The 26,468-nt window shown below is 43.0% G+C and overlaps 1 protein-coding gene across 3 annotated transcripts in view; it reads right to left on the bottom strand.

The window, feature by feature from the left end:
* PIAS2 (protein inhibitor of activated STAT 2) overlaps nucleotides 1–26,468 on the bottom strand; it is a 60,628-nt gene that overhangs the window by 7,188 nt on the left and 26,972 nt on the right. For all 3 annotated transcript variants that reach the window (XM_038743672.1, XM_038743674.1, XM_038743675.1), the window contains exons 6-12: nucleotides 22,758–22,892; nucleotides 19,281–19,386; nucleotides 17,626–17,699; nucleotides 15,580–15,740; nucleotides 9,256–9,389; nucleotides 8,313–8,484; nucleotides 243–382 (exon numbers count right to left, since the gene is read on the bottom strand). In XM_038743672.1, coding sequence (XP_038599600.1) covers nucleotides 243–382; nucleotides 8,313–8,484; nucleotides 9,256–9,389; nucleotides 15,580–15,740; nucleotides 17,626–17,699; nucleotides 19,281–19,386; nucleotides 22,758–22,892 — 922 coding nt within the window. The remainder of the gene's footprint in view (nucleotides 1–242; nucleotides 383–8,312; nucleotides 8,485–9,255; nucleotides 9,390–15,579; nucleotides 15,741–17,625; nucleotides 17,700–19,280; nucleotides 19,387–22,757; nucleotides 22,893–26,468) is intronic.

Below are 26,468 nucleotides of genomic sequence, written 5' to 3'. Positions count from 1 at the left end.
TGCAAATTGGTAAAATGGGTAACGGATGTCCTACGGATAAGGCCTTTTAAGATTTTCTTGATCCTTGGTAATCAGGTATTTTTTTTAGGGGGCGGTGCTGTGTGTGTGTATGTTGGGGGAGGGAAGGGCGGGGAGGAGGATGGGGTGAAAGAACCGAAGGTCTCACTTCACCTCAGCAAATTAAGTTCCACAGTTTGAATACACACTGAAAGGAGCAGGGGAAAAAAAATGGTAGCACTTACCTGGCAAATCGGATGAAATACTGGATACTGGTGTATGGTGGAATGGTACTGAATAGTCTGTTAATGAAGGCGGGATGGCCACAGCATCGACCGCTGTCACACTGGGCACTCTGACAGTTGATGGCTGATACATGAGAACCCTGTTTTAAATAGCATGGGAAATGACAAACAATCTGACTGTTAGTTTTCAGGAGGGAAGGACAGCTGTACCACCGGGCAGTCTCCTTCCCAGGATCACCATTTTACGATTCGACTAGAGTGGGGCTACTCACTACACAGTACTCCATTCTACTCTCCTCTTTCATAACAGTCTTCATTATAACATGAACGTATCTTGGCTCTCAACAGCAGCTGTGACATAAGAGCAAGTTGGCATTAAAACGTAAAGTATCAGTGCTGGAGTCATTTAACAACACTTTTTCAACCAAGAATAGGGATAGGCGCCTGTATGCGTGTTGTCGCCTGTACGTATGTTTGAATGCTGAAATACAGGGGGATTTAAGGCTCATGAGAGCGAAGGCCTGAGGACACAGGATGGGGTGAGTGGATACTTGTGCAAACCTCCTTAGGTAGCCCTGCCAATGTTTCCTAAACCATGACTTGGAGTGCTGTAAATAACACTCATCTCGGTTTGGACTCTCTGAAGTAAAGTGGCCAATCGGAAGCCAAACTTGATGGTTGTTGGTCGAGGCAGAGACTGGGACAAGACTGCCGCATTCCTTTGTGATCTCAACCACGAAGTAACAGACATTTAGAAGTGTAAAATCAAGGCTAATAAACCAAAGTGCTTTGAACGCTTAACTGATTTTGAGTTGCATTCTTATTCACCTAACATGAAACCCGTGCCCCTCTTTCTCGATGTGTATACCACATCAAAAAAAGTTATTTTTAACTTCTAAAATTCTAGATGTCTATTCCCAATCTGTCTTCTATATTTCAAGTATCCTCAAGCTTAACTTATCGCAAGCTGATGGAAATTTCCTCAGCGAGAAACACATCCTGCTTTTAGGAAATTGCAGGTTCTGGAGGCCATTAAATTACCCGGATGACAAGTGACATTCGTCTGGAGGAAGGCATTATGGGTGCCCAAAACAAAAACGGCAACCAGTTGTCATAGCAGTTCTAAACGCTGATGAGTATAGGAAACAGCTGGACCGAGCAGGAAGACAGGTTCCAATCCCAGCTCCACCACTTGCCTGCTGTGTGACCTTGGGCAAGTTACTTAAATTCTCTGTGTCTCAGTTGTTTCCTCATCTGTAAAAAAAATAAGGGATTCACAACACCTATTCTCCCCCCTCCTTTAATAGTGAGCCCCATTTGGGGCAGGGTGTGTGTCCAACCTGCACTGAATCTACTCCAGCACTTAGAACAGTGCCTGGCACATAGTAAGTGCTTAACAAATACTGCAATTATTACTATTTCAAAGTGCTTCATATCCTCAAAGTTTTATAAAACATCTTAAATGTAAAACAAAACCTAAATAAAGTATTTACATAATAAACTTTTATGGTGGCTTTACAGGAGTTGTTTACAAGTTCTCAAATTGAGATGCCCACCAGCTAGCATTCCATATTATACAATTTTTCAGCCAATATGTCTTTCTGTTGCCAGAACAGGTGGGGAAAAAAGCCATTTTCCAAATCTACAAAGTAGTACATATCTTTGGTTGGCAACAGAGAAAATAGCTCAGGATTTCCGATGCCCTCTCTGACCAGAAACAAGGTACAGCAGAGGTTAACACTCCTTACAATTCAGTCTTGAACCCCAAAAATGGACCAGACAGGGAATGAGGCAGACAGACAACAATTCGCTGGAGGACTAATGGTAGGGGGAAAGCAGTGAGAGCATGAAGTAACATTTCTCAGGTGGGAAACGGGAGGCCCCTTGGGCTCCCAGTGTCATCTGGAGGGCTGGTAGCTAGCACTGGGATAGTCTGAATGAAGCCAGTCTGGCAAAAAAGTAGCAAGTAAGGGTAGAAAATGAGGAAAAAGCATTATTTGAAGTTAGCTTTTCTCCTGAAGCCCATGAAACTTAAGCTTAGGGGGAGTCCAATTTTAGAAAATTCTTGTAAAAACATATGAAACTTGGAAGTTATAAAAGGTCAAAAGACATGTGCTTTCCTTGTTTCTATTTCTTATTTTTTTTCCTCTTTAACAATCTTCTTATTCTAAGTCTGTCAAGCCTGGGTTTTCTATCACTCACCCTTCCGACACTAACTTCAATGAAAATTTCTGATTGACAAAGAGGAGTGGTGCCTCTGGCTCTACTTCCCTTTCTTTGCCTCTAACCTGATTCTGGTGCTAGTTTTAATTCTTCTCTTGAAAAATATGCCTTACCACACTCATACAGTCTCCCTTCCACTGATGAACTTAAAATAACCAGTTGGCTGGTAGTGTAACAGTTTTCTAGACGACTCCTGGGGCAATCAACGGGCAACTATGCATTTACCATTTACAGTCAACGCGATGTCCCGAGGATGCCCTTCACAGACGTGATAAATAAAACGTATTGGTCAGGTACATGTTTTCAAAGGGAAGACGTCGGCCAGGTGGTGGAGGGTTCTGGGTGGTTGATTACTGTTCAAGGAGCTTGTATGGATCCGCATGAGTCAGCACAAGCCGGTAGTACCAAGAGACACAACGCTGAAAAGATAGCCACCTGATGGATTGGACCGAAAGGCGGGCGTGACCCCCTCCCCAAAAGCTGTAGGGGCAGAGGCCCATGCTTGGTCTCTATCCATGGGAGCGTGGAGGGTCCTCTTTAAGAAGAAAGGCCAGAGGAGATGGAGCAGTGAATTAATCAACAGGCAAAAAAGGATGTAATGAGGATGCCTAATTACGGAAGACAGCCGCACAACAGGAACATAATGAGCAGTCTTGCCCCCGAGCTTGGCTCCAGCTCTCCACTGAAAAGACTACCCTTACTTATTTGCAGCTGAGGATGTGGTGTTCTCCAACTCCTCTGCTTAGGGACTGTCTGGATTTCTAGGGGTTAGGCTGGCTGGACAGTCCCCCATAGGGTCTACTAGCCATCGTGTGGCCTGCAATAAACGTCGATTAAAGTGTGCTCTACAACAACAGGCAGATCCCAGTGCTCTTTAAGATCACCATGGTGAGCATACTTGGGGCTCCCAGAGGCAGACCTCCCCAGCTAGGTTCTACCAAGGGGCTGGACACAGGTAAGTCCTGGTCATCCTTGTGACTGACTGAATCAATCGTATTTATTGAGCGCTTATTGCGTTTTGCTAACACTCTAGAAAGTCACAAAAGCAGGGATAGGATACCCTACATAAACTCGCACAACCTCAGGAGTCCAAAGACTGCTTCTCTGTGCTGAATAAATTCTACTTTTTACCAACTTGTCATTTTTGATGGTGGAGACAACCAAGGGTTGAAACTGACAGTGTCCACCACCATCAACATCATCTTTGACTACGAGGGGTACGCACCCACAAGTACAACTGTACACAATCAGTGGCCTCCATCAAGATTGAACAGAATTTACATTCAGGTGTGTGAAATATTCACACAGACCGCAGGGACGATTCTACTGCAATGAGCTGCTACCGTCCGAGAACGGGCCCCTCTGGCTCAGTATATTTCTGGCTCCACAAATATTTGTCCCACTCGGAAATATTTTAGAGTTTAACGCTAAAGAGAAGCAGCATGACCTAGTGGCTAGAGCTCAGACTTGGGAGCCAGAAGGAACTGGGTTCTAATCCCGGCACTGCCACTTGACTGCTGTGTGACCCTGAGCAAGTCACTTCACTTTTCTGTGCTGCAGTTAACTCATCTATTAAATGGGGATTAAGACAGTGGGCCCCAGGTGGGACACTGACTGAATCCAACCTGCCTTGAATCTACCCCAGCACTTCGTACAGTGCCTGGCACATGGTGAGTGCTTAACAAATACCATTACAAAAGCCCCAAAAATATTTTTGGGGGACTGTTAGTTGGCTCTCTCTCTGGAGGGGACTGTCCACAACAGAGACTGCACCCCATCCACAGACCCTGCACTGTAAGGAGTCTTGGGGTTTCGGATCCCTTACTAATTGTCACCCTTATTCTTTTATAATAAAACTGCTGCTCTTCCTCAACAGAACAGGGTTGAGCCTGGAGGTCTGGAAGCTACAGAATAGGAGTGAAGGTTATTCTACCTTATGAGATGAGAAACTGCAAGGCCTTCAACGTGGTCCTTGCTTTGTGGAGGGTGGGGGGCTGGCTCCAGGTGGATCAGCAGCCCAGGCTTGGAGGGAATTAGTCAATCGAACAATTGGATTCATTGAGCACTGACTGTGTGTGGAGCACTGTACTATGCACTTGGGAGAGTATGATCGGTAAGTGCAATCCCTGCTCACAAAGAGCTAAATGCTTCTCTTCTCTTTGCCCCTCAATGGCTCCCACAGTCCGATGCAGTTTGAGTTTGTTCTCTATGTCAAAGAGAAGCAGCGGCTCAGTGGAAAGAGCACAGGCTTTGGAGTCAGAGGTCATATGTTCAAATACTGGCTCTGCCAATTGTCAGCTGTGTGATTTTGGGCAAGTCACTTAACTTCTCTGTGCCACAATTACCTCATCTGTAAAATGGCGATTTACTGTGAGCCCCCCATGGGACAACCTGATCACCTTGTAACCTCCACGGCGCTTAGAACAGTGCTTTGCACACAGTAAGCGCTTAATAAATGCCATTATTATTATCATGATGTTTAAGAATGGGCAATGTACCCCGAGGGCTAAAAAAACTTCTTGAGGGCTCTTTTCAACGGAGTTCACTTTTCTTCCTTAGCTGCTTAAGGTGTTCAACTCTAATCTGGGTTCCCAACATGTATCAGGATGGTTTCTGCCACCCAATTAAATGAACAAAATCAAAGCAAGGCGGTGCCACCCAAAATGGTTCTTTCTGCTTCTTTAAAGTCTTTCCTTTTGAGCACAGTCTATTTACCCTAAAGCACCTTATGCGCTCTGTAAAAACACAAGACTTTTATTTTTTAGGTATTATCTATTACCCGTGCTCTCGTTCCCCTATCTGGAGCAATTTGCACTTCTTGGGGCTATTGTCTTCCTGAGTTAACCAGCCTCCAACCTCTGTCGTATTCATTCTCCTTTTCTCGCACTCTCTCTCTTTCCCCCTGCCATTCCCCGTCTTCCTCGGTGCTGACTTTCCTAGCAAGGTGCAGGAATGATCCAATAAAGTGTGCTTCTTTTCCACAGCCCTTTCCAGTAAGTACCATCAGCTCCTATTTCAAGACAGAGGGCGAGAGTTGCCCTCTACTGGTACTTAACAGGCCATTCAGCACTGTTCACTCAGTTAGTACAAAATCTGGCCAGTGCATAGATTTTCATGCAATCTTTAAAATACTGTCCCTCTTTTTCCTCATCTCTAATTCTCTCCATATATCCATGGTACGTGACCAATAGGTGCCACACCAGAAAGGTATATGGCAGAGGGAAGGTTGTAGGGGTGGTGGGAGAGAACTACTGTACTATGTGGCAAGCCATGTGGCAGGGTGGGGGGAGGTGTATGTATATGGGGGGGTTGGGGGGTGCTTGTATATCTGTGTGTGTGTGTGCGTGCATGCGCGTGCAGGGGGTTGGAAACCACTAGAAACATTTTCAGGTAATACCTTGAGAAAACTTTGCTAGATAAAGATATACTGGGCAGGCGATGATGTTATTGTTCTCGTTATTGCTATTTCTCTTCCCTGCTTGATTACGGTTGCAGCCTCCTTTCTGACCTCCCTGTCTCCTGTCTCTCTCCACTCCAGGCCATACTTCACTCTGCTGCCCCGATTATTTTTCTAAAAAACGTTCAGTCTACCTTTCCCCACTCCTCCAGAAGCTCCAGTGGTTGCCCATCCAACTCTGCATCAAACAGAAACTCCTTACCACTGGATTTAAAGCACTCAATCACCTTGCCCCCCCCATCCTCACCTCGCTGATCTCCTACTACAAGTCAGTCCACACACTTGGCTCCTCTAATGCCAACCTACTCGCTGTACCCCGACCTCGTCTAACTCACTGCGGACCTCTCGCCCACATCCTTTTAGATTCTTTTAGCTTCTTTTAGACTGTGAGCCCACTGTTGGGTAGGGACTGTCTCTATATGTTGCCAATTTGTACTTCCCAAGCGCTTAGTACAGTGCTCTGCACATAGTAAGCGCTCAATAAATACGATTGATGATGATGATCCTGCCTCTGGCCTGAAATGCCTGCCCTCTTCATATCCACCTCTTCCCCCGTTCAAAGCCGTACTGAAAGGTACATCTCCTCCAAGAGGCCTTCCGTAGGCCCTTTTTTCCTTTCTTCCACTCCTTTCTGCGTCACCCTGACCTGCTCCCAGCCTCATTCGTTCATTCATTCGATCGTATTGAGTGCTTACTGTGTGCAAAGCATTTATGTGACTATCTCTAATTTTACTTTTTTATATTAATGTCTGTCTCCCCCTCTAAATTATAAACTCATTGTGGGCAGGGAATGTGTCTGCTATACTGCTATATTGTACACTTCCAAGAGCTCAGTACAGTGCTCTGCACACAGTAAGCACTCAATAAATACGATTGATTGATTCTGGCTCAAACATTTTGTAATCCCTTTATTTAGGCTAGAGCTCAATGGCTTTGAAGGAGCAACACACACTAAAAATCAACATTAGTCACTTCGTATTTCATTTTCATTTTCTGTCTCAATGAAACCTTGCTCCCAACGCCTGGGGAAAAATGAAAACAAGTGAATGCTCTAATAGAGAACTGCAAATTATACTTGGGATAGCAATTAACGTAGCATTGAAGATAGCATCTTAAAATCTTAAATTCCATTTCCTAAATAGTTGACTAGAAGCATTTTCAGTTCTGTTTTCACTAGCCATCTTGGCTAGAAGGTCATTAAGAGGTTAGGGAAACGGAATTATGCAAACCTGTTTGTGTGCAGGCATGCCATGGTGTCAGAAGAAATGTTTTGCGCACATGCGTACTACGAAGGAGGATTACATGGGTTTTTGCATGAACGCAACCCTCGACTGTAGAACGAGATGTAAGAGTGGAGCACCCTGAGAGACAAAAGCACCTTACACTAGCCTAGGCCAACATCGCAAGTCTATATTCGATGAGGGATACAAGGCCTTTTGAAAGTCGCTTGCGTTTGCCCTAGGTGTAGCCTCAAGAAATACTTCATTCATTCAATTGCATTTATTGAATGCTTACTGTGTGCAGAGCACTGTACTAAGCGCTTGGGAAGTACAAGATGGCAAATCCCGGCTCCGCCAATTGTCAGCTGTGTGACTTTGGGCAAGTCACTTCACTTCTCTGTGCCTCAGTTACCTCATCTGCAAAATGGGGATTGAGACTATCAGCCCTCCGTGGGACAACCTGATCACCTTGTAACCTCCCCAGTGCTTAGAGCAGTGCTTTGCACATAGTAAGCACTTAATAAATGCCATCATTATTATTATTATCATACAGAGATGGTCCCTACCCAACAACGGGCTCATAGTCTAGAAGGGGGGCTCACAGTCTACTTTTGACTCAACCTATGTATCTCTCCTGGTGCTCGAGCAGTTTATGTCAGGGGAGTTGTAAAAAAAAAGTTTATCTACCTCCGTGGGGATTACCCAGATGAGGCACACCCTCGTAAAAAAAAAAATAAAAAAAAAAAAAAAGAAAAAATGACTGTGAGCTAGCCAGCTTTTTTGACTGACCCACCCACTGTGACAACCAAAGAGGTCCCTGATGCTCAGGAGAAGTGGCCACGGAGGAGTGGAAGCAGAAGCTGACCACCCACTGTAGCAGCTTGGAATGCAGCAGGAGCCTTGGGGAACCAATCCTCAAGGCTCACAGAGTTGAGTTAGTCCTTATGAGTTAGCTCACCTATATAACCTTAGCAAAGGTTGAATGAATACTCTGATCTGCCTCAAACTCTAAATTTTTCATTAGTGGATCGACTTCCTTCACCTCAAGGACAATATTCGCGCTACGGCGATTTTGCGCTCGAACAAAGACACATTACAGGAGCCATAAATCTACGACAAGGTCAGCAAATTGGAAGAGGTAGGGAATAATGAACATTAAAATGAACCAACCCTTTAGTTGGGCTGCCTTGTGTTTCCGACATAAAGATGCATTTCCTTTTGGTGGGAGGTTCTTCCTCTTCGTCAGAAGAGCTTTCTATTGTCAAGTCGATAACGTCTACTTTCTTCTTGCTTGTCTCAGTGGCCACGGCCACCGAACAAGGTTTGCTAAGGACGCTTGAACCTGGGGGAAGAAGAAAACAGGAGAACATCACGGATTTAACGTCAAGAGAGCTCTAGATAGACGATTCTGTGGGTTCAAGCACTTACGAACTCCTCAAACTACATTTGCAGGTTACAAAGGCCAATGCTACCATGCAGCCCATTTTTTTTAAATGGTATTTGATAAGCTCTTGTGCTGAGGTAGGTATGAGTTAATTAGGTTGGACACAGTCCCTGTCCCACATGGGGCTAACAGTGTACGAGCTTAGTACGGTGCTCTGCACACAGTAAGCGCTCAATAAATACGACATTATTAGTACTATCGGTTCTCAATTAAGAGGGATTAAATTTTACAATTGTGAGATTATCTAGGTCCTTGACTTTTCTCCTTCATTTGCTGCTTCCTTTTGGCCTTAGAACCTCCAAAAGGTGGGAGGAACCTGTAAGAAGGGAATTAGAATCAACTCTCATAGTAGTGGGCACTCGATAAATACTATTTGATCGATAAGCAAACTGAAGCCCAGTTCTGCAATTCGGTTTCCCCCATTATGATGAGTGATTAAAATTTAAATCATGCTAACAAGGGGTTTGATGTTGAGAAGAAACTTCAGTGTTCTGATCCTTGACTTAAAGGAGAAATGTTGGAAATGGAACAAGCTGCCCTCAAGAACTCCACTCCCATGTTTGGGGTGGGGCTCACTCCACATTAACTTGGAGGATTCCAAATTTACAACCGTAATTACAAAGATAAATACCCCAGAACTTTTTGCATCTTTTACTCAAATGAACATACTTTCTATTTTTGTACATTGTGGGCTTGACACTTTCAACGCTTCCTTCTTCGGCCTCATTGGGCACCACGAGCCATCTTCTTGAAACTTAATCTCATCCACATCAGAGCATTCGTTAAGAATTTCCATAAAGAGCCTGAAAAGCAAAAAAGGAAGCAAAAAATGTAACCAGTAGCTTTATTCAAAACTGAGCTGATGAAATAAAATACTATATATTATGCTGACGACCAAGAAAACAAATGGCAGTCAAATTTGCTTTGGGACCTTTCTAAACAAAGGCCTACATCAAATATTGTTTTCCCCCTTTTCAGAATTAGAGGTACAAGGAAGTCAAGGCCTTTCTAGTGTTTCTCCAGAAAATCAGAGCAGAGAACTCAAGTTTCTGATCCTCGAGCTTATCTGCGTTACAGTTACACAGATGCCACCTGAGAAAATAGCTTATTTACACATTTCAATTTATAGCCTAGTCTAAAGAATGATGATGATGATGTTGATAATGATAATAATAATAGTATTTGTTAAACGTTTCCCATGTGTCAAGCACAGTTCTAAGCTCTGGCATAGATACAAGCTAATTGGGTGCGACAGTCCCATACGTGGCTCACAGTCTAAAGGGAAAAGACAGACGATATTGAATCCCCATTTTAGAGAGGAGGAAACAGGCCCAGAGAGTGAAGTGACTTGCCCAGGGTCACAAAACAGGTGAGTGGCAAAGCCAGGATTAGAACCCAGGTTCCCTGGTTCCCAAGCCTAGTTTCTTTCCACTAAGCCGAGTTGCTTCTCTAGAGAGAAATGTCTTCCTTTTGCCATATTCCCCATGCAACTTTCTGGCTTGATGTGAGCCAGTTTACCAAAAGCCCAACCCAACAGGACCCCAGAGTCCTTCACTCTTTCAGGGGTTCGGACTATGGAGGATGGAGGGTGCAGAGGGTGATGTGGTGACTGGTCCTCTCCTGCTCCCAAGTCCCTTTCCACAACAGTGGATACTGTGGTGGACTGACCGCACAAACTACAATTCCCAGGGCCCCACAGGGATAGTAGCACTTGAGCAAAATCACCAGGAGCTATGGCCCATACTGTGGCCGATCAGAGCATCGGTACACCAGGCCTCTGTTTAGGTGGCTAGGTTGAATCAGGCCTTTCATAGCCAATTTCCAGAAGTCAGTAACCAAATAACATGAGCTTAGAGTCTTCTATGCGGTCAAGGGTTCAGGGTGCGTATACTTCTAAATGGGAGGCACTTTATCCTCGAGCCTTTCTCCTTTCCGAATCCCCTAACAGCCTTGCAAGTAGTTATTAGGCCACTGACAGAAATCAATGTGTGCCCCTATTTGTGTTCTTTACTTTCCTGATTGAGTATGGCTAGGTGGACTTAAAAGCGTTTGTTGGCTAGTGTTTTTATACTTAGTTGCAAGATTAATCATGAAGCACTACGAGTGAAATTCCTGATAGGGCTCCAAAAAACCCCTTTTTAAAAATCTATATAGGTTTTGCCTCAAGAGAGCACAGGTCTTCAGGGCCAATGTCCAAGTCCCTGAGGCACTTCAAGTTCATGAACCAGTCTAAGGGAACAGGCTATTTAAAGGACACTGGGTCAGAGAACACCACTATTATTATTATTGTGGAATTTGTTAAGCACTTACATGTGTCAAACACTGTTATAAGCACTGGGATAGATGCAATTCAATCAGATCAAACTTAGTTCTTGTCCCACACAGGGCTCACAGTGTAAATTTTATGGCTGAGGAGACTGAGGCACCGAGAAGTGAAGTGACTTGCCCAAGATCACACAGCAATCAACTGGCCGATCCAGGATTCTAAATTATTTCTTTATATTAGAAACTGTATTAGAAATTACTTATTTATGTTAATGTCTGTCTCCTCCCCTCGAAACTGTGAGCTGGTTGGGAGAAGGGGACGTGTCGGCCAGTACTATTGTACTGTACTCTCCCAAACACTTACTATAGTGCTCTGCACATACTAAGTGCTCAATAATAGCACTGGTGAAGATGATCAGAATCCAGGTCCTCTAACTCCCAGCCCCATGCTCTTTCCACCACACCACAGTTTCTCTATACAGTGCCAAGCAGCGGGCATGACATAGAAAAAAAAATTAATTGTGGCTAATTCACTAACAAATGTAAAGACCCCTAGTTGGGGTTCACAACTTTTGAAAGATAAAAGAATTTAATTGTTCAGAAGTAACAACAGAAAACAACTGCTCAATCAATGCAGTACTTATTGAGCACTTATGGTGTGCACAGCACTGTACTAAGTGCTTGGGAAAAGTGCAATATAACATTTGGTCGACACGTTCCCTGCCCACAACAAGTCTAGAGGGGGAGACAGAAATTAGTGGAAATAAATAAATTACAGATATGTACATAAGCGACGTGGCGCTGAGGGAGGGATCAATCATGGGAACAGATCCAAGGTCAAGCATCAAGCAGAAGGGAGTGAGAGAAGAGGAAATGACAGCTTAGCAGGGAAGGCCTCTTGGAGGAGATGTGCTTTCAATACAGAATTCACAGGAAGAGTTTAGGAAGCCCCTGACATCAATTGGGTCTCGCCCATTGGCCTCACTTCCCCAGTTCACAGGGGCAAGGTGAAACTATGCTATTTATTTAGCACTTTGACAAGGTAGGTAGAGGGCAAACAGATAAGACACAGTCCCGGTCCTACAATGGGTTCACAATCTATCTTTTCCCCGTTTCACAGATGAGGAAGGAAACTGAGGCTCAGAGAGGTTAAGTGACTTAATAATAATAATAATAATAATTGTGGCATCTGTTAAGCGCTTACTATGTGCCAAGCAATGCACTAAGCGCTAGGGTGGATACGAGCAAATCGGGTTGGACATAGTCCCGGTCCCACATGGGGCTCACACTCTCAATCCCCATTTTACAGATGGGGTAACTGAGGCCCAGAGAAGTGAAGTGACTTTCCCAACGTCACACAGAGGACAAGTGGGGGAGCCGAGTTTAGAACCCACGACCTTCCGTTTCCGAGGCCCGTGTTCTAGCCACCACGCCACGAGACTTGTCCAGGTTCATATAGCAGGCAAGTGGTGGAGCTGAGATTAGAAACTGAGACTCCTGACTTCCAGTCCTGGGCTCTTTCCACTAAGCCATCTCTTACTACCTTGGAGGCTCTGATGAAGGGAACGACTCCCTGAGAGAACAAGATCCGTGCAATCTAGCAACCCTCTGACACTGCTGCACTGGCAAAAAAGTTCCCAGCACTGTGCTACAGTTGCCCCCATCCCCTGAAGGTGCCCATTTTACCTTGGGAGAATATCCCGCATAGAGATGCTAGGCCTTGAGCAGGGCACTTGAGGAGAGGGCAATGAATTAGTGAATATTTTTTCCTAGCATAAATGTACACGATCCTATCCTTCCCCATAAGGAAAAAGACAACTAAAACCATTTTTTTCAGTTCTAATTCTATCGTCTTGGTTTTTGTTGGCATCGTGGTGCCAGGGTCCACTGCTTTGTGAAAACTGTGTTCAACCCGCAAGGCGTGGCATACATTTTTTTCAAAGGCTTAATCGCAATAAAGGTAGCTGGGGCTTCTGAACCATAGATTAGAGTGCTGCAAGAGAAGGGGTTGCTTTCTTTTCAGATCTGCTTTGGGGAGGGGAGGGAGGCTGTTACTCAAGTCACAGGCACTTGATCTCAGAGCACTGTTTATGCAACTAATCAACAGTATTTATTGAGCATTTACTGTGTGCATAAACTGTACTAAGCACTTGGGTAAGCTCATCGTGGGCAGGGAACTGTGTGCCTATCAACTTTGTAATATTGTACTCTCCTCCCCACAGTAAGCACTCAATACACATCACTGATTGCTACACTGAGAGTACAATTCAACAGAGTTCCTAGATGGGTTCGCTGCCCATGAGGAGCTTACAGTCTAGAGAGGGAGGCAGATATTAATATAAATCAATTACAGATACAGAGACAGGTACTGTAGGGCTGAGCGTGGGGTGAATAGTGGGTGCTCAAAGGGCACAGACCCAAACGCATACGCGACGCAAAAGAGAGAGGGAGTCGGGAAAAAGAGGGCTTAGTCGTGGAAGGCCTCTTAGAGAAGATGTGATCTTAATATGGCTTTGAAGGTGGAGAAGAGGGGTGGCCTGGCATATACGAAGGGGGAAGGAGGATGCAGGGAAGGAGGATGCAGGAAAGGGGTCAGCAGCGAGATAGATGAAACTGAGGCACAGTGAGCAAGCTGGCCCTAAAGGAGTGAAGTGTGTGGGCTGGGCTGTACTAGGAAATCAGTGAGGAAAGGAAGGCAGGGGAGAACCAACTGAATGCTTTAAAGCCTATGGTTAGGAGTTCCTGTTTGTTACAGGGTGGATGGGCAACCGCTGGAGGTTCTTGAGGAGTGGGGAGACATGGACTGAATGTTTTTTTTAGAAATATGATCCAGAGAGCAGAGTGAAATATGGACTGGAGTGGGGAGGGACAGGAGGCAGGAAGGTCAGCGAGGAGGCAGATACAGTAGTCAAGGAGGGATATGATGAGTGCTTGGATGAGCGCAGTAGCAGTCTGGATGAAGAGGAAAGGGCGGACGAGGAGCAGTGCTTTAAAGCCGGCGGTAAGGAGTTTCTGTTTTATGCAAGGTAGACAGGCAACCACTGAATGTTCTTGTGTAGTGGGGAAACATAAACTAAATGTTTCAGGGGAGAAATGATCCAGGCACCAGAGTGAATTATGGACTGCAGTGGGGAAAGACAGGAGGCAGGGAGGTCAGCAAGGAGGCTGATACAGTAATCAAGGAGGGATAAGTGTTTGGATTAACAAGGTATAAATGGACGGACATTATCGTGGAAAGGAAAGGGTGGATTTTAGCCATGCTGTGAAGGGTGAACAGACAGGATTTAGTGATAATCTGAATATTTGGGCTGAATGAGAGAGAAGAGTCAAGGATAACGCCAAGGTTACAGGCTTGAGAGACAGAGAGGATGGTGGTGCTGTCTACAGTGACAGGACTATCAGGGGGAGGACAAGGTTCAGGTGCAAAGATAAGGAGTTCTGTTTTGGACATGTTACATTTGGGGTGACGGCAGGACATCCAAGGGGAGATAGCTTGAAGGCAGGAGGAGATGAGAAACTGCAGAGGAGAGAAATCAATCAGGGTTGGAGATGCAGATTTGGGAATCATCTGAACAGAGGTGGAAGTTGAAGCCATGGGAAGAATAAGTTCTCCAAGCGAGTGGGTGTAGATTGAGAATAGAACTGAGCTTTGAGGGACTCCCACAATTAGAGGATGGGAGGCAGATGAGGAGCCTGCAAAAGATACTGAGAATGAGCGGACAGAGAAATAGGAGGATAACCAGGAGAGGACAGTGTCACCGAAGCTGAGGTTGGATAATGTTTACAGTAGAAGGGAATGATCAACAGGGTTGAAGACAGCTAAGGGGTTGAGGAGAATCAGGGTGGAGTCGAGTACAGTGGATCTGGCATGGAGGAGACCTTTGAGAGGGCAGTTTCTGTGGAGTGAAGGGGACAGAAGCCAGACTGGAGAGGGTCAAGGAGAGAATTGGAGGACAGGAACTTGAGACAGGGGCTGCAGATAACCTGATCAAGGAATTTGGAGAGGAATGGTAGGAGGGAGATGGGGCGATGATTAGACAGAGCTGTGGAGTCAAAGGAGGGTTTTTTTAGTATAGGGGAGACATGGGCATAATAATAAAAATATGGTATTTGTTAAGAGCTTACTAGGTAAGCAGTCACTTAACTCCAGTTTCGAGAGCAGCAAATGGAACTTCAGCTCTTCAAAGTCCTCCCACCCAAATCTTAAGAAATTCCCAAGTTGTGATTTAGGAGCTTGTCTGGCCTTGCCTTTGGAATTCTTCCTAGCACTCAGGATGGTGCTCTGTTTAGCACTCAATAAACGGAGCTGAATCAATAATATGAACTCTTTAAATCAAGAATAGGAATTTACAACTGATGCTCCTACAAAATCAGCAAATTATTGAAGAGTTGCAGCTCTTCAAATTTTTCCCACTTAACTGAAAGTAAAAAGTGCAAAAGAGTAGAGGTTAAGATTAAAGTAAAGGTTCAAAAGTGAACTGCTTCTGTAGCCGTTTCCTATGACTCTACGCTCAGATTACAAAGGACAAGTGCACTGATTTTATGTGATCATTTTAAAACCATTTTAATCTTTACGCATTAAATTGGGTAGCTTGGCTGATTTACTACTGACCATACCTAATCCTTGGGCCCCAGTCTTAAAACACCATCCTTATTCACTCTTGTGCCACTCTTGATTACTACACTGTAAACCAACGTTACTTCAAAAAAAAAAAAAAAAGATCGTACCCATCCAGAATTAGACCTTCATAGGCAGCCTTTTTGTCACACACAGGGCAAATCCAAGTGGGCTTCTTTTCATTCATTTGTAGATAAAGAGCAGCATCGAAACATTGCAGATGTGTGCAAGTCACTGCCCGGCAAGGGATTGCCAATCTCATCTTTCCTAGCTGCAGGACAAGTGATACAACATGCAAAACACATTAGAGTGATGATAAAAGTAGCCTAACGAGAATATGATCATTGGATAAAGTTAGAGACATCCCAACATGTCAATAAAGCTCATCTCAGTAGGCCCACCAGATTCAGGAAGTAGTGCTTGACTAGATGGACTATATTAGCTCCATGCTCACCAACCGATAGAATTATTGTCGAATCTTTTTTAATGAGTAGGCGTTGCCTGCAGAATACATTAGGTACCTTGGGAGATGTAGAGAGTTTTTCAGATGACTAGGGTACCATTTAGCGTGCTAAAGAAGTGATCTAATAAACGGCACTCTAGAGAGCTGAAAGAGTGTAGTGCAGCCTCCTAAGGGGCTTAACACTCGACAGGCTGGATATTTATGTTTCATTTGGGAGCGACAATTTCTCGACGGGCTGGATTCTGATTATTTTATATACTGCCATGCAATTTAGTCAAAGAGAAACTGATCCATACTGTTTACATGAGAAACACACAGTAGTTCCATTGGTAAATACAGTGCTTACTGACGAATATCACATTTGACTCAGTAATGAGTCAGGAAGCTAGCATTCACAAAGTGGCAGCTGCCTCCGGGGTAATAATAATAGATAACGTTGTTGAGCCACAATTAATGTGTCTATAATGTCCTAAATTGCAAAGACAAAAGCACCAAGGAAAGACGTTTTGTTCTGAACCGGTTACTTGTCTTTCCCAAGACAAAGACCTTTCAAATACTATTCTGCGAAATTTAAATAGACTCTTTAGTTTCTTAGGTTCCTAAAGCTCTTGCTTATAATTCTCTTTTACCCCTGAACTCAAGCCAATTCCAAATCACTGTAGAGACTAGGGAAATTAGGAAAATTCTGCAAAACCTTTCTGTGCACGTCTACGCACTCCTCAGCAAACTGAAACTTCTCCCCATTGGGTTTTAGGCACTCGCTCCCCGCTCCCCATCTCACTCCTCGCCCCACTTCAACCTTCCTTGCATCTTCCTTTCCCCTAACACCAACCTACTTACTGTTCCTTGTTTTTATCTCTCTCACTGTCCACTGACCCCTTGTTCACACCTCCCTCCTGTCTGGAACTCCCTGCCCATCTTAAAAGCCTCACTAAGATCATATCTCTTCCAGGAATCCTTCCCTAACCTCTTATCTCTTTGCCCAAGTCGGTACTCTCTAGGCACTTCGATATTCACCCCATCCCCACTGCACTAATGCCCATATTCTTATACTCCTTTACACTTCCCTTACTTGTAATTTACTTTAATGTCTGTTGCCCCCATTAGATCGGAAGCTCCTTGAGGCGGGTATTATACCTACCAACTCAGTTGCACTACAGTGCTCTACACGCAGTAAGTACTGAATAAATATCATTGAGGGAAACATATTGTGAGACATACATCCCCATTTGGAAGAAACTGGTCTTCACCATTATTATTCTCTAAAATGCTTTATCTCATAATAGAAATAACTCAGTGATTAAAAGAAATCCTCTCATTAGATGAAGCACATTTTATACTCACTATGAAATGATCATATGTGCTATACATAATGATCACAAGAGCAAAAGCACATAACTAAATTGCTGGTGGATGATGGTGTTGATTTAATAATGGTACAATTTTCTGAGCAGGTTTTGTAGCAAATACTTATTGACTGAATTGGCATGTTTCAACTGCTGCATATAATACAGTCTGCTGTAAATACTAGCATTTTGGTTTATGAAATGACCCCTTGCTGGGAAACTGGTCGAGGGCTTCCCAGCTTTCTCATTTGTCGTACCTACTCTCAAACTGGTTTTCAATAAGAAAGTAAAATTAGTTGTGGCTCCATGAAATAAAGCATAGCCAAAAATTCTGTTCCTTTACTTACGGGACACATCAGAGACACCCGCAGACTGGTTGTGGCAATTTCACTGTCAGGATCTGCAGTGAGTTTTTCTTTAACTTAAAGAAGCCCAAAACAATAAATGTTAAAAAAACCCACCAAACATTTCTTAAGTATTTGAAGACAGAAATGTGTATTTTCCATTCTGCTTTCTAAAGGAAATTCACCATTTGACTAGGTAAGAAAAGTTTCATATTAAATATTGAGTTTCTGCTTTTATAAACAAACACTGTCACAACAACTAAAAGTATAGTTTCATATTTAAGGAATGTATAGTAAATGGTAAAAGTGTCATTTTTAAAATCCAAAGGAAAGCACGGGATAAGGGGTTTCATAAGAGCACAAGTTCTGTTGTGATTCCAAATCAACAAGACAACAACCATAAACAGGGTGGGAACTGGGAATTAGGCAACAGCTTGAACTTCAACACTTCTTCTTGCAGAGAGCTACTTATAGATCCTTTGCAGATACTGTGTGTGGGTTTTTTTTTTTCCAATTCACTTTCCAAGGACGAGCAAAACTTTCACATTTCCAAGCTAATACACACTCCCTAATATAATGCCCAATTTTCTCCTGACTACCTAGACGGTACTGGTGGTATGCATGATCCTATTCCACTAGCAACATTCCGCTTCATTATTCTATTCCACTTAGGAACATGGTAGGATTGGACTTGGGGATTCTCCTCTTAAGTGGCATTTGATCCCAAAAAGAGGGGGAAATTGCTTAGTAATGGGGGTAGTGGGGGAAGGAAAGATTATACCAAGAGGAGGTGTTTCAGCCCTTAGCCACAGGTAGTTTAGGTGGGCTCCAGAGCAATGACAGCCATGCAAGCTCAGGCAGAAGAGAAGGGTGAAAGAGAAGGAATGGTGGCTGAATTCTGACCAGCCCACAGCATGCCCCACACTGGCTAGCTTGCCCATGTCGGAGGTCATCTGGTCTCTTTTTTCTTAGACTGATGGCTCCTGGAAAGGAATAAATGCAGCTATTCCCATCTCAAAGACAGGCAGCTAAGGTAAAAATGGCATGGAACCACGCTTTTCTCCCTGCCTGGCCGAATGGGAAACTGCCTTTCTGCAGCTCCAGTGGCCTGGAGAATTGGACACTACTTTTGGAGCTGATAAAAATCTTCATGAACTATTACTCCTTTAATGCACTGAATGTAACAGGATGAAATTTTCTGCTGAATTCCGAATATTTGAAAAATCAAAAAAGAGCCTCTGCATGCTACACAGCAAAATTTTATTTATCCATTCAGATGCTCATTGAGGGCAAGTCAAATGCTACCACCAAGTTTTAAAAAAAATCTTAGGTTTGATGCTAACCCTTGGCGGTTTTGAATAATTTGGTGTCCTCAAGCCAAAGCGTGGTAGGGGAATGACTGGTCAAAATGTCACCATAATTAACACTTATCCAAGCCACTCGTAAGCTTAAGCAGATGGCCCCAAAACTGGTTTCTCCCCAATAGGATATGACTCATATTTCCTGTTCAGTGGTAGCAAACTTAAACTTGACCCTGTTGGACTATGAATGGTACATTTCCATGTAGAGTGGTTCCCAACTTGTTTGGTCAATGAGTTTTTTTTTTTCCCCCTCCCCAAAAGTGTGTTTTGCAAGCTCACCTTTCAGACATTACTTACTTAATGCTCTGGAATGATCAGGGTTCCTAATACCTTTCATTTTTAATCTCTGCAACAACATGGCTGACGTGAGCTGACGTACAAGATACACCGACATGGAGTAATTCTAAAAAGAAAGAGAATCTGAGTTAAGGATGGAGAAGATAATTTCCTTCACCCTACAAAACTTGTTATAAGGGGGTTGGATTTGGAATTCCAAGAATACAGTTCAAAATACCTTCCGTGAAACTATGATGGCTCAGAAAACTACAAGAAAACAGCTATTTCAAAGATGGTCATTATTTATATTCACGTCCGTTTCCCTCTCCAGACTATAAGCTTCTTGTGAGGAGGGAACGTTGCCATTCTACCAATTCTGCTGTACTTTACTTTCCCAAGTGCTTAGTATAGTGCTCTGCACACTTAGTACAGTGCCTGGCACATAGTAAGCACTTAACATATCATAATTATTAATAAATACTATTGACTGATAAGATCTCAATGCAATTACACTCATTTCAAAATTGATTTATGTCATAGTTGTGGAAAGCAAAATAGCTTAGAGAGTTTCCAGAATAGGATGAAAAGTCCTGGACTCCAAACTCTAATTTCAATAATACTGACAATTTGGTATATGGTCTTGGGCAAATCAATGAGCCTCTCTAGCTATATCCCAGCTTCCTCCTGAGCAAGGCCACGATCATTTTTGGGATAACTGCCGAGACCGAAGAGCAGGGATGTTTGGTGTGATAGGGCAACTAAGACTACACTGGAGAAAGAGGCCAGAGAAAGGTGAAAAAACTAAAGTGAACAAACTTGGGTCCACTGAAATCTAACATAAAGAGCTGAGGGTACACAGCTATCAAAGAAGGGTTCCCTAATTAATTTTCTTCTCCACAAACCACATCATCTCAACTACCTATTGCTTCAGTCCTTATGGATGACCATCCATTAGCACTTCGGTACATATCAGTTTACTCTACTCTCTAAACACTTATCTCCTCACTCAGTCTTTTCATCCTCTTGTTATAACCAGTTGTGCCTCTTTTTCCTCCCTACAGTAATAAGTTTCTACCAGCCTGACAGGTCCCCTATCACCCATTAGACTGCAAATGCCTTGAGGCCAGGGACCATGTCTTTTTACCCCAACTGTACTTTCCTGGTTGCTTAATTCAGTGCTCTCCACACAGGAGGTACTACTGATTGATAAAGATTTGAGACAATGCCAGAATTTTTCCATCTCCGAAATGAAACCTATTGGGCCATTAGCAGAATTCTCCTGCAGGCAAAGCATGAGTTTTGATCAACCAATATATGTCCTGCTGCTCTCCTCCAAGAATGGAAGAGTCGGCGGGGGGGAGCTGCCCACCCAGGTGATCTGAGGGTAAAAGTGGCAGGGAGACCGGGGAAGAACGGTTCCCGGGAGCAGTGTAGCCTAGTGAATACAGCAGGGGCCCAAGAGTCACAAGGACCTGGGCTCTAATCCCAGCTCTGCCACTTGTCTGCTGTGTGACCTTGGGTAAGTCACTTAACTTCTCTGGGCCTCAGTTACCTCTTCTGTAAAATGGGGGTTAAATACTGTGAGCCCCATGTGAGACATGGGCCGTGTCCAACCTGATAAGTCTGTATCTACCCCACCGCTTAGTACAAGGCCTGGCACCTACTAAAGCACTTAAAAAGTGCTATTATAAACAAGTACTACTATAAACACACAACAGATCTCTCAATGGCTACCTCTCTCTCCAACATCCTGTCACTGCTCTAACCGCGGCTCCCTCTTTCTCCCCTCCACCACTCCACTGAAGGGACCCTTCACAAGTTTAATTGTATACGCACTTCAATAAAACCTCTGCCTGGGACACTGCAAAAAGGTGATTCTGCATAAAATGGTATATGAATCAACCCAACAGTGGCATTTATTGAGCAACAGCACTTCCACGCTGGAAGACTTTCTGGGCAACTCTACATTTCCATCCAAAATCACTACTATTTCTTACAATTTCTGGGTTTACTATCCTCCTCCCCCTTTTCCTGGAAAAAATACACCATAACAATGAAACCAGACAGGTGGAGAAAATAACAAACAGAAGTCCAGTTCAACAAGATATCGAAAAGAAGAATTCTGTTGTAATGGACTAGTAACTAAGCACTGATTCTGATTTTCGGCTCTGCCGCAATCTTTCATTCATTCAATCGTATTTATTGAGCGCTTACTGTGTGCAGAGCACTGTACTAAGCACTTGGGAAGTACAAGTACAGTACACTGAACAAACTATTCGAGTGCCTGGCTTTTTGCTTCATGAAACAAAGCTACTAATGTCCTTACCTCCATAGGTGTTGGGAGGATTTATAAGTCAACTGTCTAAATCTATTTCACAGAAGGCTTATGAAAAACATATTTACTTCTCGATTCTAACAATCAGCATCATGTAAATGATGTCAAAAGTCCAAAGCACAGTGGAATTTTATAGAATAAGACGGAATTTGACAAGGGTTATCCGTGCAAATGCAGGAACAAAAGGATGCAAACCTGGGTAAACATAATCCTAGGAGGTATCCCCAGTGATTAAATTGTTTATGTCATGCTCCTGTGTAAAGTCTGAGGATCTGAAAACTAAAAATGGTTTTAATCACCCCTGGGTATCGATTTGCTCCCATGTTTTCACAATAGCATAGAGGTTTCTTTGAGATTTAATACTCTTCAGAATATTTTAACTCAAGGGCAAAGAAAATCCTAAAATAGGTATATACAATAATAACAACTGTGGTATTGGTTAAGCGCTTTCTAAATTCTGGGGTGGATACAAGCAAATCAGGTTGGACACAGTCCCTGTTCCATGTGGGGCTCACAGTCTCAATCCCCATTTTACAGATGAGGTAACTAAGGCGCAGAAAAATGAAGTGACTTGCCCATGGTCACACAGCAGACAAGCAGTGGAGGCAGAATTAGAACCCATGGCTTCTGACTCCCAGGCGTGTGCTCTATCCACTATGCCATGCATATTTCAGAATTTAACATAAAGCATGCTCACAGAAAGCTTCTTGGCTCTTTGATATTTTCTTCATTTAGCATTATTTTCTTCATTTAGTATTAATTCTGATCAAAAACAATTAAAGATTATAGAGATACTGAATAATACTGCTATAACAGTAGACCGGGAATCAGGTGGTTGGTTGATTTATAAAGCTTTGTAGTTAAATGAAATGATCCCACATGCTTCAAACTTCTACACGTAATTACATCTCAGTCTATACACTTGATGCTTAATTTCTTCAATACTGTTATTTATGTAAATCATTCTTGTAAACTGTTTTTTTTTTACAAAAGCACCATTACCTTTGCTAGAATTTCCTTCCCAGAAAAATATGAGGATACATTAATGGCCCCCACACTGCCCCACCCAGCTATCTGGACATTCTTACTATTACCTACATGGGAAAAAGAAGAGAAAACCATGCTGAGTTGTTACAGCATTCACTAAGAAACTTAAAATTTACCTTTCCAATTTCAGATGCCCAAGAAATAGAAATCTGATTTGGCACAGCTGAAGACAATCTGACTAAAGATGTAATATTCAGAGGCCGTCCTGGTCGTTTCTGTTCGATTCCATTTTTTGGAGGAGGAGCGTACCCCTGAAAATCACACACACACACAAATCATTTTTGCATTCTGCCAGAAGGAAACCTGAATTCTTTTTTAACCTTGGAAACACATTGCAAGTTCTACTAGGCAGCAAAATTAAATATCTGGGATTTACACGACTCTTCAGAGTGAAGATAGATGAGTTTGAGTGAAGATAAATTAGGTGTTTTTTGGGGTGTTTTTTTCTTTTCTAATTAGTATCAGGAGACCCCTGAGGTCCTCTGGGACTCCCACTACTGAAAACCAAGTGGCTCAGAATCAAGGGTGATTGGAGAGAGAAGGAATTTTAAAATCTCAAAACAGAAAGCAACATGGGGAAACCTATTTACTCCCTGAAAGGGAAAAAAACAGATTTCTGGAGTTTTGTGAGCACTGATTGTGAAACAGACAGACTCTAAGATCCAAGAACTGTTTGCAGTAAAACTCACAGTGCCTCAACACCACCTTACAGCTCTTTTTTTTCCCCCGACAAAAGAGATGATTAATGAAAGTCACCATGGAATATAAAGTTAATAATCACGTATGACAAATGGTAGGTGCCAAGGCTATAAAGTCTAAAACCAAACCAAGTCGTCTATGCATCCCTGGTGAGTCTATATGAACTAAAGTTTACATGGAGGCAGTTTTGCCTTGTAGAAAGCACACTGGACTGGCTGGGAGTCAGGAGTCCTGGGTTCTAGTCCCAGCACTGCCACTGACCTCCTTTGTTAACCTGGGCAAGACCCAGAACTGCTCTGTGCCTATTTCTTTACCTGCAAAGTGGGGATAAGATACTTCCTCTCCCTACTTCTTAGACTGTGAGCCCTATGTGGTTCAGGGATTGTGTCTGATTAGTTGTATCTCCCTCAGCTCTTAGCACTGTGTTTTTGAAGTTCTTAATAAATGCCATAATTATCAACTATTAGTACTGGACTAGACACACTGCCATTAGCATCTCTGAAGAATGGGGATGTTGCCATTCTTGATACAGGCGACAAATAGTAAGGCGATGACAAACAACCCTCTGAAGATCTTAAAACATTTTTCACCATGGAGGACAAAATTACATGAAGATGTTAACTGGGCAGTAATATTCAATTAATTTGACACCGCTTAAAGCCATGAAAATAATGCAAAGCTCCTGGATCTACAAATCAATCAGCTAATGGTATTTACTGAGTTTTCTATGTGCAGAGCACTGTACTAAGCGCTTGGGAGAGTACTAAACAACAGAGTTGGCAGACATAGCGAGGGGATGCAGTGCTAGGATGTCTCCGAAAATTATTAATATATGGGACCAGAAGAAATGTTACGGGACCAAAAGAAATGTTACAGGGTGTCAAGGATGCCACCATTATCAAGTAACTATCTTCGAGACATAAGGTGAGATATTTTACTGGGGAAGCTCTCACTGTTCTCCACTGCTTTCACGATCCTAATCGTTCTCCCTACATTACATACATAAGATGACCATTAGTCAAACTCTTTGGCTTCAGAACATTTTGGGGCACAGGAGATAATGATCTTTATCCTATGTAAGCTAGAAGGAATAAAGGAAAAAAAAAACCATAAGGATCGACCTTAAGAGCTCCCCACAACGTTCTTAGGACTTGTAAAAGCCACTGACACCATAGGCAGTTCTGGGATTTAATAAAAACTGTGGTATTTGTTAAGCGCTTACTATGTGTCAGGCATCTTACCAAGCAATGGGGTGGATACAAGCAAATCGGGTTAGACACGGGGCTCACATTCTCAATCCCCGTTAAACAGACGATGTAACTGAGGCACGGAGAAATGAAGTGGCTTGCCCAAGGTCACACAGCAGACAGGTGGCAGAGGTAGAATTAGAGCCCATGACCTTTCTGACTCCCGGGCCTATGCTCTATCCACTATGCCATGCTGCTAATAACTATTAAACAAGTTTGGTGGCTCAGTTTATCAAGAGTGCAAGATGTTCTGTAATGACAAGGCCAGCCATATCAGAATTGATGGAGTGTTGCCTGATCCCTTCCTCATCATCAATGGAATAAAGCAAGGTTGTGTATTATCTCAGTCAGAATATTTCAACCTACTCTATGTAGCTCTGCTTAAGAATCCACTAAGAAACGAGAACATAAATGGTGACAATACTGGGTTAGACCAGTGACCCATCCAGCCAGTTTTCTGGCTCCAATAGAGTGCCTACTGTGTGCAGAGCACTTGTGAAAATCCATTATAACGGAGTTGGGGGACTCATTCCCTGCCCACATCCAGCTTACAGTCCATAGGAGGAGCAGTATGACAGCTAGGAGTCCTCCCTTGTCATTTTACTGCATTTTTAAAGATGTGCTTGACCTTTTCCTGTAATAGCCTACTGTGGATTTTTCACACACTCCTTCTTCAAAGTCATTCTTAAATCTATTGGTATTCTCTGCCAGGAAAACTTCCAGCACCTTGAAAATCCTTCCAAGAGAATTCTCTTCCATCCAGCAACTCTTGCAAGTGGGAAATTAGGCAAGCAAAAATAGGAGTTCAAAGAACACTGTGCTCCTGGCCTGGAGATTTTCAGGTTCTCATTCAAGTGAACCTTCCATTTCTCAGAGATTCATTTTTCTCCACTGACAACCTCTTTTTGCTCTCAGTAAGCCATAGAGGACTTCCAAACCACTCCTTTTTTTTTTTTAAAGTTCTGTGGAATACATTTTATCCAGGCCCCTAATATGGTGTTAGAGGACAACTTCTGGGCTTGAGGGTGATTACCTGCTCTTAAAGCAACTTTCCTAATTAAAATTGAGATTTGACTAAATCCATTGCTAAAATTTAATATCCTTGTTGTGGGTTTTTGTAATCATCCTTCCCCAACAAGGATGCCAAGGACGATCATCTCTTCAGAGCACTCAAACAGCTTTCCCCCTCCTATCTTACCTCGTGATTTTCTTCTACAACCCAGCACTCTCACTTCCCTTCTCTAACACCAACGCTTAATTTCTCTGTGCCTCGGTCATCTCATCTGTAAAATGGGGATTAAGACTCTGAGTCCTGTGTGGGACAGGGAAAGGGTACAACCCAAGTATCTTGTATTTATTGCAGCACTTAGTATAGTGCCTGGCATATAGTAAGCATTTAACATATACCATTAAAAAAAATGTGAACCTGAGCTCCATAATCAATTAGTATATTAAGACATTAGTACAATGCTCTGCACACAGTAAGTGCTTCATAAATACAACTGATTGATCTATACCAGGAGTTTCTTATCACTGAATACTTGGCGTTTATCATGAGAAGAAACCCATGGGAATTTTAAGAGCTGACATTTTATATTAATCAATGAGGTTTCTTTGCTGATGTGGTGTTTTTAAAGTATGGATAGTATATTAATGGAAATATTTGCCATCAGATTAATAAATTGAACTAATAAAACAAATTAAAGGATGATAAAGACCCGGATTTCAGCGCCTGCCAACCTTATATGATTACTTTGTTTACTTTTCCTTAGCAAACATCCTTGAATAGCTCTAGTATGTGCTGAGAAACAAGTAAACCACATTAAGATTTCCACTGATAAAAAAGCTTCATTTACAGAAATTTAAGAGCCATCAGTTGGA

Source organism: Tachyglossus aculeatus, chromosome 3 (assembly GCF_015852505.1).
Source record: "Tachyglossus aculeatus isolate mTacAcu1 chromosome 3, mTacAcu1.pri, whole genome shotgun sequence".
Lineage (NCBI taxonomy): Eukaryota > Metazoa > Chordata > Mammalia > Monotremata > Tachyglossidae > Tachyglossus > Tachyglossus aculeatus.
Note: the sequence above shows the minus strand (reverse complement) of the source record. Positions and strands in the feature narration are given on the sequence as shown.